Source organism: Cariama cristata, unplaced genomic scaffold, assembly GCF_000690535.1.
Source record: "Cariama cristata isolate BGI_N322 unplaced genomic scaffold, ASM69053v1 scaffold17437, whole genome shotgun sequence".
NCBI classification, from domain to species: Eukaryota; Metazoa; Chordata; class Aves; order Cariamiformes; family Cariamidae; genus Cariama; species Cariama cristata.
In genome coordinates, this window is record NW_009626255.1 from 19473 (window position 1) to 33416 (window position 13944).

Genomic DNA, 13944 nt, shown 5'->3' on the forward strand with positions numbered 1-13944 from the left:
GTGGAATTTTTAAGTAATTTATTTAATTTAATGTACTGTTCACTGCATGACGAGCGAATAATGCTATATCGCTAGTCAGGATAGCATTGAAGCAGGATTTCAGATAGAATGGTTTTTGTCTTAGAGGGTGCTGTGTTTCTGTTAAATTTCTATATGAGGTAACTTTTTGTTTGTTTTATATAGTCAGGCATAAAGTCAGAATAAGTCTGTTCTCTGACTATTAGGAAATACTATGACTATTAGCAAATTCCCAACACATAAATATTTTATATATGCATGCATATACTAGGTTTAAAACTACAGTGTTGTATTTATCAATACCTGCAGAATTAAAAAAATTAACAACTTCTGCTTTACTTCATTGTTTTTGTTATTTTTGTCTTGTTAATTTTAGCAACTGAAATTGAGCATATAAGTGCCATGTTCCAGGAAAAGCAGCAGGAGCTACAGGCTGCAGTGTTAAAAGTGGATCAACTTACTCAGCAACTGGAGGATTTAAGGAAAGGGAAACTGAATGGGTTTCAATCTTACAATGGACAAATGACAGGACCTGCAGCAGTAGAATTAAAAAAGTTGTATCAAGAGCTACAGGTAAGTAATGGAGAGATGCTATTTGGATAATAGCTGTAGATTTTAAAAATTAGTATTACTGCTCTTATGGGTGGCCATTTGGTTCTCTGACATCTCATAAAACTGGTGTATTGGAAAGCTGTTAATTTCTGAGGTTGCAGTTAGCAGTATAACCCTCTTTAAAACAGAATTTCATTAGCTCTAAAAAATATTTTTGTTGTTGCTCTTACACGTAATGACAGAAAGTGTGCAAGCATTCTGAAGGGCATTTCTCAACCCCTAATACTGAATATTGACATTTTCTAGTATTTGTTTTAATCTGTCTTAAAATTTTTTTTTTAAATTAATTTCAGTACTTTTCTATTTTGCAAAGAACAGGATGTAGCAAGCTCACTTAGATGTCTTAACTTGGAGACATGACTGGACAGTGAATAAAAGTAAATTTAAAATATATTGTGAAAATATAGCTATAACATCTGGTGTAAATAAACAAAATACGTAAGACCTAAATAACACATTTTAACAGAATCGTCAAAAATACAAGCTGCACTGTATTCTTTGCACAATATAGTGCATTATAGCTGCAGTATATTCACACATTATTCCCTGTATCACTATCATATATCTTCCTCCAAGAAGATTGTTACATGTAAAGTGTAGTTCTCATGTGAGTAATTATATATTCGATTTACATTCAAATTTTGTCCAGTTTTTATGTTAGTTATGGAATACTTAGTTGTGTGCCAATGTATCAGGATTTGAGGGGTTTCTTATTTACTCATGTACTTTATTGCGATCAAGGCAACAGCTCTAATATATATTTAGTGTTTCCAAATTAATTTAAATTTTAAGATTAGTCTTGTTCATTTCTTTACATGAGCAAATACAACATACTTACTAATCCATCACATGTGTTCGTGAATTAGGAATAAGGGTCTTTTTTCCCCTTTTTCCCCTTTCTCCATTTATACAAGGCATATCTGCCTTTTGAGTGTTTCTAAGTGCAAAGATGCTCAATAGATTAAGATTTCTCTCTTGTGATTCACAATGATCTCATACATGTTCATCAAGACTTAAATTTGCCTCAGTTTTTTTTTTGCATGTAACATTACCATGACAATTGGAACACTGAGACAATACTGTCAGAATTATTGAAGGTATGGAAAAATGCCAATGAGAAAGCAAGAGAAGTAATTATAAAGACTGTCATGGTTGATTTAAACCATAAAGGTAGTCCATCCCCTCATCTACTGGAAACCTGCTGTGAAGGTTTTAGTTTAATCTCCATGTAGAGAGGAAAATCTCTGCCCAGTCCCTGCACTAGCAGTTTAGTTAACCTAAGAAGAAGTTTCGTGCGGCACTGGAAACAGAATCAATAACATAATTTCTGTTACAAGTTTTGTATCACTTAGTTTTCATGATAGTCAAACTGTCTTGGTTAAACATAACTTTTAACAAACATTTTCTATGACTTTATTTTTCACAGTGGAATTCAGTTCTGGATTGTCTTTATGCCTAATTCTTCAATCCATTTGCTGTAAATGGGATGCAGTCTACGTGTATTTAATAGGTATCCACTGGTTTATTAGGACATTCTTTCGCTGTTTTCTTTTAAGAGTTGTTCATGGTTGCAAATGCTAATTTGACAGGCTGTGTGGAAGCAGAACATTAGAGATGCCAGAACAGGTTGCTGATCCAAGTTGTTTTGGGTTTTTTAACACTGTATTAAAAACCAATTTGACAACAGACAGAATGAAGTAACTGTCCTAACAAGTGCTTTTTTTTTTTTCCTTTTTTTTTGATAAAGATTCGTAACAGGCTTAACCAGGAGCAGAACTCCAAGCTTCAGCAGCAGAAAGAACTCTTAAACAAACGCAATATGGAGGTGGCTATGATGGACAAGCGAATAAATGAGCTGCGTGAACGACTATACAAGAAAAAAGTTGAGGCACGTCAAAAAGAAAACATTCCTGTAAGATAAACTGTTAAAAGGGCCACACTTTAGTTTATCAAGAGCCTATAAAAACTACATAGAAGCTCACTTTTTCCCAGACGAGTCATACAATTACATCTAAAGAACCTGTTTTAAAAGTAGTAGGCTTCTTAAAACTATTTTAAGTTTTTCCATAGGTAGTAGAAAACTGTTAGACAGAATGTGTTTCCTTTTATTTTTCTTTATGGCACAGACCGTACTTTATTAAAAATTATAGTAGTTTATATTTCCAGGAAAGAAAGAAAGGATTATGGGCTGTGTTTCAAAGCATGATAGCATAGAAAATTTGGTTTTTATAAAATATTGACCTTGCAATATGGAAAATTGATAAAAATGTAAATAGTCTCGTAAAGTTAGTCTTAATCGTTGTCTGGAACTTTGACAAGAAATCAGTTGCACAGTAGACCATTTATCCAAGGACTAGATACATATGGAAATCCAGAATTGATCTATTCCTAGATGGTGGTACTGCTTTAAAAAAAAAAAAAAAAAGGAAAAAAAAAAAAGAAAAACCCCAAACTCATACACATTTAATCATTTAGGAACTCATTTTAGTCCATTTGCCTAAGAAAGGCACAATGAAAGAGACCTCACATAGATAAAAGTTTCTACCAGAAATGTATGTGTTGTGGCTGAGAAATTTAATTTTTGAGGTGTTGATTTTAGGGAATAAAATTTGTACTTTCTATATGTCTCTTTTTTTTTTTTTTTTCCCTAGAAGCATGGAGTGTATGGTAACTTAATTATTAAGGTGTCTTAGCTACACTGCACAGTTCTAGATAATTAGATTTAGACCTGCTGTTAGTGCACAAATGGCTGGATTAAATGGAAGTTCACGTTTCAATTTGTCTGAATTTTTTTTTTTTTAGTTGAATCGTATCAATGGAACTTCATCACCCCAGTCATCCTTGAGTGCTTCAGGAAGGGTGGCAGCAGTAGGACCCTACATCCAAGTTCCAAGTGCTGGCAATTATGCTGTACCCGTAGATCCAGTTAAACCACAGTCTCTCACCATTGCTTCCAGCTCAACACATGGAAGATCAAAATCTGGTAAGTACTTAAGTGTGGTGTTTATTAACACACATGGTTTGGAAAGGAGTAATCTTAGGACAGCCAATGTTGGCGTAATCTCTGTAGTGGAAGAGGCAAGTTTTAGATGTCGCGATACTGTTCTGTGAATTGGACATTAGTCATTTGATATGAGGTGAGTTTGCCTCTTTCCATGATTTTTTTTTTTGGGAGATGGAGTGTTTTCTTTGAAACTTTACTAGCTGATACATACTAAAAGGAGCACATGTTCCTTCACAGATTCTATATTCTGTCTAATAGCTTTTCAATTAGTTTGTGTGTTTGAATGTAATAATGAAATCAACTTTGTGGCAAACTATATTATAAACAACTATTTACAGTGTGTAGCCTTTTGTCAAAGCTAGTGAACAAGTAAAAATAATATTACTTCTCAGAAGGAGACTAAATAGGAAAATAGAATAAAACTATGGGAGGTTTTTGCTTCAACTGCGATATGAGAATTTGTGGTGCTTGAAGCATTTATGAAATGGAATAACCTTAGCATTGCTATTTACTTGTTTCTGCCTTCATTAGTGAGGGAGCTGCACCTCCAGAGTACTCCCCAGAAGCTGATGTCCAAAATTGGCTGCCATGTCTCCCATAATTAATAATTCCATCCACATTATAAAATAGAATTAATTTTTTTTAATTTATGTTGGAGATTGAAGGAAGCAAGTCATGATAATTGTACCCTAAGTTCTCATTCTGGCAAAGCTCACCTGTCTGCTCACATCTTAGCAAAATGAGAATTCTTAAGAAATTATTAGCTAGGAAAATGCGCGTAATACAAATAAAAATGCACGATCCCATTGGTCTGACCACAGGACTTAGTTTACCTGGTCTCCTAGGGGAGATCTAAACTGAGATAAGCAATGACCACTAGAGCAAAGCTGCTGCAATATTCACGTACATTCCAGTACTGAAAACTGAATACTCCAGCAAAGCTTGCAGCATGCTTCCAGATGGGGAGGAAGAGATGGAGGGAAGACAATCTGAACCTCTCTGTAGGAAAGAATGACAGAAATGCCCCCCCCGCACCCCCCCAACCCCAAAGTCAGGAAGTGAACCTGTCAAAACAGAACTTAAAAAAAAATAAATAAATAAACAAAACCAGCCTTTTCCATTGGTATTAGTGATTTAACAATACCTTTAGTTTAATTCAAAGGCTGTACAAACCCCATCACTGTGGTTTTATGGAAAAGTCTTAAGAATATGGAATGACTTAATTGTGGGATGAAGTGACAGATTTGCAACAGTTTTGTTTTCAGACATGTGGATTCCTCTTCCGTATATGGGAAAGAACAGCTCATAACTTTTAAGTTCACCAACCAAAAATAATCCACTATTTTGTAAATATCAACCTCCGAATATATACATACCCACTTCTAGACCTACCTCAGGAGGTTACAGAATCTCTGAATGATAACTCTTTGATTTTATAAAACTAATTATTCTGCCTTAGGACTGACCTTGTGTTTATTACACTGAAGGTACTTGAATAAAGTTCTGCAGGATAGACCTATGTAAGGAGAAGCTTATATGCTCCCAGGAAGAAAACAAATTGTGATTTTTTTTTTTCAACTGTCATGCTTTTATTTCTCATTATCTGAGTGTTCCTGTTCAAATTTCTCCATTGTCATTGTTATAATTTTTCCACCACTTTTTTTCTTTCTTTTTCTGTGTAACGGGATCTGCCTTGGTGTGTCCGGTAGAGACGGACTGTGGGTGTGTGAAAAAATCTCCAGACACCTGGAAGGTTTCTGAATTAGACATAATAGTGGATCCTATTCTGTCACCTCCCACTTCTCTTCAGTCTGCTGTTCACAATGTCATCCGCCTGGCACCTACTCTCTTTGACACCCAACACTGTGAGTCCATAGAAGATCTCTGGCTAGCTAAGAACTCAGTTTTTAATATGGTCATCTGAGCTCTTGCATACAGATGCATATTAAACAGCATCTTTAGAACTTGCGCTGTGGTCTGGCATGCAGAAGATGCTGTTGAAATGTAAAATTGTTGAGAAATTGCTTTTCATCTTTGAAGGAAACAGACTTGCAGCAAATTCATCCCTGGAATATTGGATTAGTGTACTAGGGTTGAGTTTTCTTCATTGAAAAAATTTGAAATTTTCTAATTGTTATTAGAAAATTCTGGGTAGTAACTAAAGCATGTTTTAGTATATCTCACATTAGATAGATGTATTACATACAGGTTTAGCTTGAGTTTACTTTGTGGGAAACTTTGAGTTTCCATGTTGCACTGGCCCCAGAGTTGGGATAAAAGCTCACTCTGTCCAAGACAATAGCAAGAATCTTGCTGACTTCCATTGGACAAAATCGTAATACTTTGTGCTTCAGTTGCTATAGTAAGTATCCTATATCCAGACCTACAAAAACTTTTAGGTAAACTCGGAGAACTAATGCATAAAACCTTTTGTGTCTGCATGTCACTGTCTTATTTATGTAAATGCAAAATGGACTGATGAGAGTTGAAATACGCTGGTTGTTAGCTAGTATTACAATTAGCAGGCGAGAGGATACATTTGGAGGAGAAAATGAAGCCGGTTGGCTGTAATGGCTATGGGGTGGCTGAGAGCAGGAGCTAGTGAGGGCTTGTCAGAAGGGTGTTGCCATCAGATGGGCAAGAGTGTCTGGGACCTGTTCAGTTGAACCAAAGATAGCAGAAGGCAGACGCTGTTTGGTTGCCTCCTCTTAGCACCTATTGTGCAGCCTCTGGCGCTGTGTTCTGCAGCTGCAGATTGCAACAGCAGCTTAGTTAAGTGCATGAGATTCAGCTTGGGTTGTGGGAGTATGTGAGAGGTGCACCTATAAGAAAATGCATGGTAGTTGGCAAGTCTGCCAGATTGTAATGTGAAGGAGTTGAAGGTGGGAACAGTTACGGTCTGATGTTCATACAAGTAGAATGAAACAGAGAAGTTAGAGAGAGGAGAGAGAGTTTGAATTTACTTCCAGTCTGTTATCTCAGAATTTGGGGATGAACATGCTAATATTTGGAATTTGAAGGATTACAAAAAGTTTTTCTATAACTATCTTTCTAGTAGAAGAGTGCGGGCTTGTATTTGCAGGTAAGGTAATTAAATTCTTGGGGATTTTTGCTGTTGCTTCTGTAAGTGCTTTCTTAATAGTGAAATTTATGGCAAAGATGCTTTCATGTTTAGTGTGAATCAGTTATAACACCTTGTACTGATCTTCAGAACAAAAGTTTTACTGAACCGTAACCTTACTGTAGTTATGGAACATCCTGTGTATTTTGTATAGTAAATGTTAACTCAATGCATACTTGTAAAATTTGCCATTATTTAGGGTCAGTGTTTAGACAGTCATCTCTTCTGGTCTTGCTTTTGATAACCAAATGATTAAAACCAAAACCAAACAAAAACCCCAACATGTGCAGTACTTGGATGATGCCTGTACTAAAGCCAGGACTCGTTACTTTACTTCCTGGTGATTTGAAAGTGTGAAAAGTGATTTCTGGACTATGTACTATATTCTCAGTGTAAAAACATAGAAGCGTAAGCCTATTTAAATGACCAACCACAAAAATACTCTTTCTCCAAAGTAGTTATCTGTCAAAATTCAAACACAGTTGATCTGAATTTGAAAGGTTAATACAATATAGTTTGTGTAATGTTAAGGAATGATTTGCACATATAATTAAAAAATAATTTGTATGGTAGCTTAAATGCAGAGGTATGACATTTTATTTTTTGCTCGGTTAAAAACGATACAATTTTAACAAGCCTATAAATAGGTTTATGAGGTAACAGAGTGAATTTGCACTCATATAGTGAAAACACTGGATGGTAATTGTCAAGAAATCTTTAGGTTGTCATTTCGGGGGCGGGGAAGAAAAGGGATACTCAATAAAGAGGATAAGCCTTATGAATTGTTAAATTCACTGTAATTAGGATGTTCCTATGCAGCTTATTCTTAGACTGTCTGGTATACTAGACAGAGGATGGCAACAAATTCTAGAAATAGCCTTGCTGATTCTGTTTTCTAGGAGCTTAAAACTTAAATGAAATGGAAAACTTTGCCATTAATTACTTGATTTTCATTTGATGTTGTCTTACTTGGAGAGCAGAAGTCTCAGTAAATCTCTCACACGCACACAAACCCCCCTCCATTTTAGTTATCCTCTAGTAAAGTTAGTTACACGTTACATGTCATCTTTACTGATCCTAAGTGCTCCACTAAGATAATTATAAGAAGTAGGGAAGGAGAAATGATCTCTGGTCTCCTTAGAGTAAGAGAAAGCTGAAGTTTAATCTTGTAAAGGCAAATCAAAGCCTTAGGATCTAACCAGGGATCTATTTAGTTACTATAAAACAGATCTAATTATCAGGCTATTTCAACTCTCTTGCTTAGAGAACAGAAACTAAATAGTCTCATGCAGTTAATAAAGTAACATATCAATGCATCTAGGACTTCATTAAGGATTTATTGCCTCAGTTTATGTGCAGCTGTGCATGATTTTTTGCATATGATGAAGATAAAAGCCCATGACTTGTATCTTGACACTGTGAGTTGAAGTTGTCAGCTGGCTTTATAAATTCCTTTAAAATTAAATCTCTGGGGCAATTCTAATCAGGGGAGTATGTTGAAGAAAAACACAAGGTAAGTTAACCGCCACTTCCAGCAAAGGAATATGTGCTTTTGTTCCACCCCATTGTTGAAATGAGTTTTTACATCCTGTTATGAGTGAATGAATCTAGTAACCATAGTTTACTTTGGAGTAAGTCCACTCAGAACTTACGTAGAGTTACCATTTAGCATAATTTGACAGTGTCTCTGCATAGTACCAAAAGAAATATGTTGATGAAGTATTTCTGTAAAGATTTTTGTTCTGAACTTGTCTACCTTCTAGTAGTAGAGTCTGCAACACTCAAACCAAAATTATAACCATCTTTTTTTTCTATAGAAATTTTCAATACAATTTGAATGTCAAAGGCTAATGAACAGCATATATGCAGTGATTGGGCTTTCAGTATTGATTTCTGAATCAAACATTAATAGTGATCTGTCTCATTTCTGGGATCAAATTAATCCTGTTGTAATATAAGCTATTCCATTTCACATGTTATTTTGCTTGTTTACAATGGTGGTGTGGATTGTCTTAAATACAGTCTTTTTGTCTGTTTTAAAGCTAATGATGGAAATTGGCCAATACTTAAACAGAGCTCAACCCCTGTGGTGAAACCCCCTCAGATCTCCAACACAGACTGGAAAGAATCAAGCATGGATACTGCTTTAAAACAAGGAACTATATCCAGCCAGCCTTTGCCTTCAGTATTAGGAAGTACTGATAAGCTGGTGGGTTTCATCTGTGATATATTTATATATCTGTTTTGCTGAAATTATGAACCTTTGGCTTCCACCATAGCTGAACTCACTTCAGTTACATACACATTCAGTTTCCCTGCTGATGATTATTTTAAAAGTCATAAAGAAAATAACCTTTGTATTCCTCCGGTTCCTTTCTGTTAACACATTACAATTTGTATTAATTTTTTTTTTTCAACTTCAGTAGTTAGCATTTGTTCCTGTTCTTCTACATATCTGATCTCCCCTTTTCTCTTCTTTTCCTTTTCCTAATCATCTCCACCGCATTCCTGTTTTTCTAATTCAAATCTTCATTACTCTTTTTCCTTGGTGTAGATTATCACTTTTTCAATGCGCTCCTTTTCTCACAAAAATCTCACAAAAGAAGTCATTAAATCCATACTTGGTGTTGTCTGTCAGTGCTGTTTTTCTAGTACTTTATGAATTCTTTAAGACTGTAATCCTTAAAGAATATGGACTTTGTCTTTAAATAGTTCTAGTAAACTTGGTTATCACACTATATATTATCAAATCCATTATCAACTAGATACTGAAGTCCAGAACCTAGAACAAGTTATTCAGGCTTTGAAAGTATGCAAATAGTTTTGGATTCATATTAATGTATTATAGCTGAAGATGCCTTTCAGCAGTGGCCTATGTATGATGAGGTCTTGTGATTAATTCAGGTAGAATCATATCCAGTGATTAAGGAATACAAATTGTTTATATTGACTCCTTTGCTGTCACACAAGATTATTAGTGTGTTTTGTTGAATTGGGAATATTCTTGCTCACAAGTATTTTATTTAATTAAATGGTATATACTATTTATTGTCCTTACATAGGGTCTTGACCTGGGGAAAGTGCCACCAACAGTTCCTGGTGTAAGCAAGCAGTTGCCTCAAAACTATGGGACCTATCCAAGTCCAGTTCCCTTAGGAACAGGTTCTACAAACTCTCTAGAAAGAAGAAAGGATGGCAGTCTGCCCAGACCTGGCACTAGTATAACAAATCGACAAAGACCTGTTCCACTTCCACCTCCAAGCAATGTACATCAGCCCAGTTCTTCACAACAGATTCAACAGAGAATTTCTGTACCTCCCAGCCCTACGTATCAACCTTCCGGTCCCCCCTTGTTTCCAGGAGATGGCAGGCCAGAACTCCCTTTAACTGTGGCAATCAGACCTTTTCTAGCTGATAAAGGATCAAGACCTCAGTCTCCCAGAAAAGGGCCACAGACAGTGAACTCCAGTTCCATCTACTCCATGTATCTTCAGCAAGCAACACCACCAAAGAATTACCAACAAGCTGTATACAATACCTTAAATAAGTCGGTAAAAGCAGGTAGAATATCTTTTGCTTTATTTTTGTCCTTTGAAATAGACTGTTAAGATCTGCTCCTTGGGCTTAGTTTACTTTCCATATCAGTTTGAAAAACTTGTCTAAATCTGGGAGAAGAGGAAAGATATTTTTATGTATGCAGCATGGCAGAAAAATGATCCCATATATTTTTGGGGTGGTAAGCAAGTATATATTCAATTACCTTTTATTTAAAAGAAGATGCAATTAAACCAATACAATCTGGACACTCTACCAATACTTTCCTAAACAAGTTGAAAAAACAGTGTCTAGAGAGGAGAGTTTTTCTCCTCTTACTGTTTCTTCATGAAGAGGGTGTTACTTGTAGCTTATAATTGTAAGAAGCATCACCATCACCAACAGGTGAGTATTTATTTATGTTTTGATAGGTTCTGTTATAACTAATTTGTTTTTTTTTTTTCTTTGTGTATTAGTGTCAAAAAAGCAGCAACAGAGACATACGTGGTTTAGTTGCTAATATTTTATTACATAATTTGAGAAGAGTTCTTCACAGTTTTCCATCTTTCTTTTCTTCAGTTTATGGAAAACCTGTGTTACAGTCTGGTTCGACTTCTCCCTCACCCTTGCCATTCCTTCATGGTTCTTTGCCTGCCCAGACTTCCCCACAGCCACAATCTCAGCCTCAGACTGAGGTCTCTGAAAAAGATCAAGAGCTGGAAAATGCTCCACCATCCAGTGAAAATAGCAATGTGGAGAACATTCCTCGTCCTCTCAGTCCTACTAAGCTCACACCTATTGTGCATTCACCACTACGATATCAAAGTGATGCTGACCTTGAAGCTCTGAGAAGAAAATTGGCCAATGCTCCTAGGCCATTAAAGAAGCGTAGTTCTATCACTGAACCAGAAGGCCCAAGTGGACCAAATATACAAAAATTGCTGTATCAGCGCTTTAATACTCTTGCTGGAGGAATAGAAAGTGCTCCTTTTTATCAGCCAAGCAATCCGCAGGACTTCATAGGCATCTTAGCCGATGTTGACAATGGTAACACTAGTACCAATGGGAATATTGAAGAACCTATTTCCGTGCAACCTACAGTTCCTCTTCCTGATGAGCCACCCCCTTCGTCAGATGCCAATGACAATGAATTACCTTCTCCTGCCACTGAGGAACTGATAAGCACTGAAACCACAAATCAAACATCTGAGACAACTGAAGATAACAACAACAATCCTGCTATAGTTCCTTCTACTGAACAGTCATCCAGTCCCACGCCTGAGGTCAGTTCTCCAGTAGAAGATGAAGCTCCTTTGCCACCTGCACTTCCTCCTCCTCTTCCTCCAGTAAGTAACAAAGCAAAAAGACAATTTTGTGAACTATAGAATTAGCTGTGTGTTCAAGCATAACTGGAAGATGGTAAACTTATGCTAAATGGTATGTTTGCACTTCAAGTTCCATGATACTAAAAGAAAAGAAAACCAAGGGAGCTCCGGGGAGAATTCTGATGGATTAGTTTCTTTACTACTGAGACTGTTTAATAAGGAAAATATGCATACAAGCAACAGGAGGTTGTGTATGTACTTTAGGTTGTAGAACTTCTTTTGGGATGTACTGTTGTTGCAGAACTAATTCTGGAATCTGAGATTCCATTAAAAATATTTTTTTTCATTTCGCTGGGCCTACAAAGATAACTATTTGTATGAAACTAAAGGTAAGCTTTTTCAGCTTTTTCAGCAAGTTTCAGCAAGCAAGCTGAAAAAACTGTTCTGGGAGAAGTGCACTCCTTTTCCCTTCTCAGCAGAGAGATGTCAGACCAGGGCTAACATTAACGGCAACACAGCTGACTTGTTTTAGCAATTTCTAACAGGCTTGCCACACAATTTGAATTGCTTTCAAAGGTCCTCCTTCAGCTGCACCAAAGTCTTTTAAATACTTGTCATTACCAAAATCTACAGCATATAGAGAACTGAAAATAGGGAGAAAACTGAATTTTATTCTTAGTTGTTGATATGACTCACTTTAACATTGGTTTCAAAGAACATCTCGACTTTTTGACTCATGTAGGGACCTTGCATTCTTCTGACAGTTTGACTGCAGGGTGCACAGGGCCTTGGAAGCGTTTTCCATGAGCACAGGTGGGCCAGGATGCTTCTGGGAGAATGGAATATGCTAGCAACAGATATTATTTATGCTGAGAGGTTTATTTTCCAAACTGAAATAGCCATACTAAATAAGAGCATAAAGGAAAATGGATCTTATAGTGCTAGAGACTAAAAGCATTCTGTGAAAGCTGTAATTGAGAATAGATTTTTTCTTTTTCTGGAAAGTGACAAGGACACATGTGAATGATTTAGAATATTCTCAAAACACATTTCAGTGTGTTTCAGATCTTGAGAATGCTTCTTCTGATAACACCAGCTAGAATGTCACATAGAATAGCTTCATGTTCTGTACTTTTCTTTCCCACAGCGAAACTCATAACTTGTCAGTACTGACCTGCAGCAGATCCTTTTGCTAATTCAAGGCAAAGATTCTTCTGAGTAGACTGTTACTCGGGTGTAATTGTGTCATGCTTTCTAATCTAAGCAAAAATTCTGACAGTGTCTCAGACAATCTACCAGAGACACATTCAGCTTGTATTAGATAGAATTAAGATAGTGATGCTTAGAAGCCATTGACTTTGTTCCTTGTACTCACTACCTTTAATTAGAAGCTTCGAAATTATAGTGGCATGCTTTTTCATTTTTTTAACTGAATAAGGCATAGTAAGATATCAGGCCTTTTATTTGGAGACTTTATAATAGAAATTATTACCCCTGAGATGGGGCAACCCTGGCTACACATACAGACTGGGCAGCGAGAGGCTGGAGAGCAGCCCTGCGGAGAGGGACCTGGGAGTTCTGGAGACGGCAATTTGAACATGAGTCAACAGTGTGCCCTGGCAGCCAAAAATGCCAACCATATCCTGGGGAGCATCCAGCACAGCATAGCCAGCTGGTCGAGGGAGGGGATTGTCCCAGTCTACTCTGCACTGGTGCAGCCTCGCCTCCAGTACTGTGCGCAGTTTGGGGCACCTCAACTGAAAAAGGGTATAAAGCTACTGGAGAGTGTCCAAAGGAGGGCCATGAAGTTGGTGACAGGTTTAGAGGGGAAGCTGTATGAGATGCGGCTGAAGTCACTTGGTTTGTTCAGCCTGGAGGAGACTGAGGGGAGACCTCATCGCATCTACAGCTTCCTCCCTCACGAGGGGAAGCGGAGGGGCAGGCGCTGCTCTCTTCTCTCTGACAATCAATAATAGGACCCGGGGGAATGGCATGAAGATGTGCCAGGGGAGGTTTAGGCTGGATATTGGGAAAAGGTTCCTCACCAAGAGGATGGTTGAGCACTGGAACAGGCTCCCCAGGGAAGCAGTCAAGTGCCAAGCCTGACAGTATTCAAGAAGCATTTGGACAACACCCTCAAACACATGGTGTGAATTCTGGGGTTGTCGTGCACAGACACAGGAGTTGGACTCAGTGATCCTTGTGAGTCCCTTCCAACTCAGGACATTCTATGGTTCTATGAAATGTTTGCATAGTTCTCATTACTATTTAAGGAAGATGGGATTCTTAATCTAGTTTAAAATTAACTGAATAATTTGTAATATTTATGC

General features: G+C 37.1%; 1 protein-coding gene across 1 annotated transcript in view; it reads left to right on the plus strand.

The window, feature by feature from the left end:
- Positions 1 to 13944, plus strand: part of PPP1R13B (protein phosphatase 1, regulatory subunit 13B) — a gene marked incomplete at its 5' end in the record, with an annotated part of 36376 nt that overhangs the window by 18371 nt on the left and 4061 nt on the right. Inside the window, 7 exons of the mRNA XM_009703962.1 lie at positions 395 to 591; positions 2378 to 2542; positions 3433 to 3613; positions 5344 to 5499; positions 8798 to 8964; positions 9818 to 10316; positions 10869 to 11635. Coding sequence (XP_009702264.1) covers positions 395 to 591; positions 2378 to 2542; positions 3433 to 3613; positions 5344 to 5499; positions 8798 to 8964; positions 9818 to 10316; positions 10869 to 11635 — 2132 coding nt within the window. The remainder of the gene's footprint in view (positions 1 to 394; positions 592 to 2377; positions 2543 to 3432; positions 3614 to 5343; positions 5500 to 8797; positions 8965 to 9817; positions 10317 to 10868; positions 11636 to 13944) is intronic.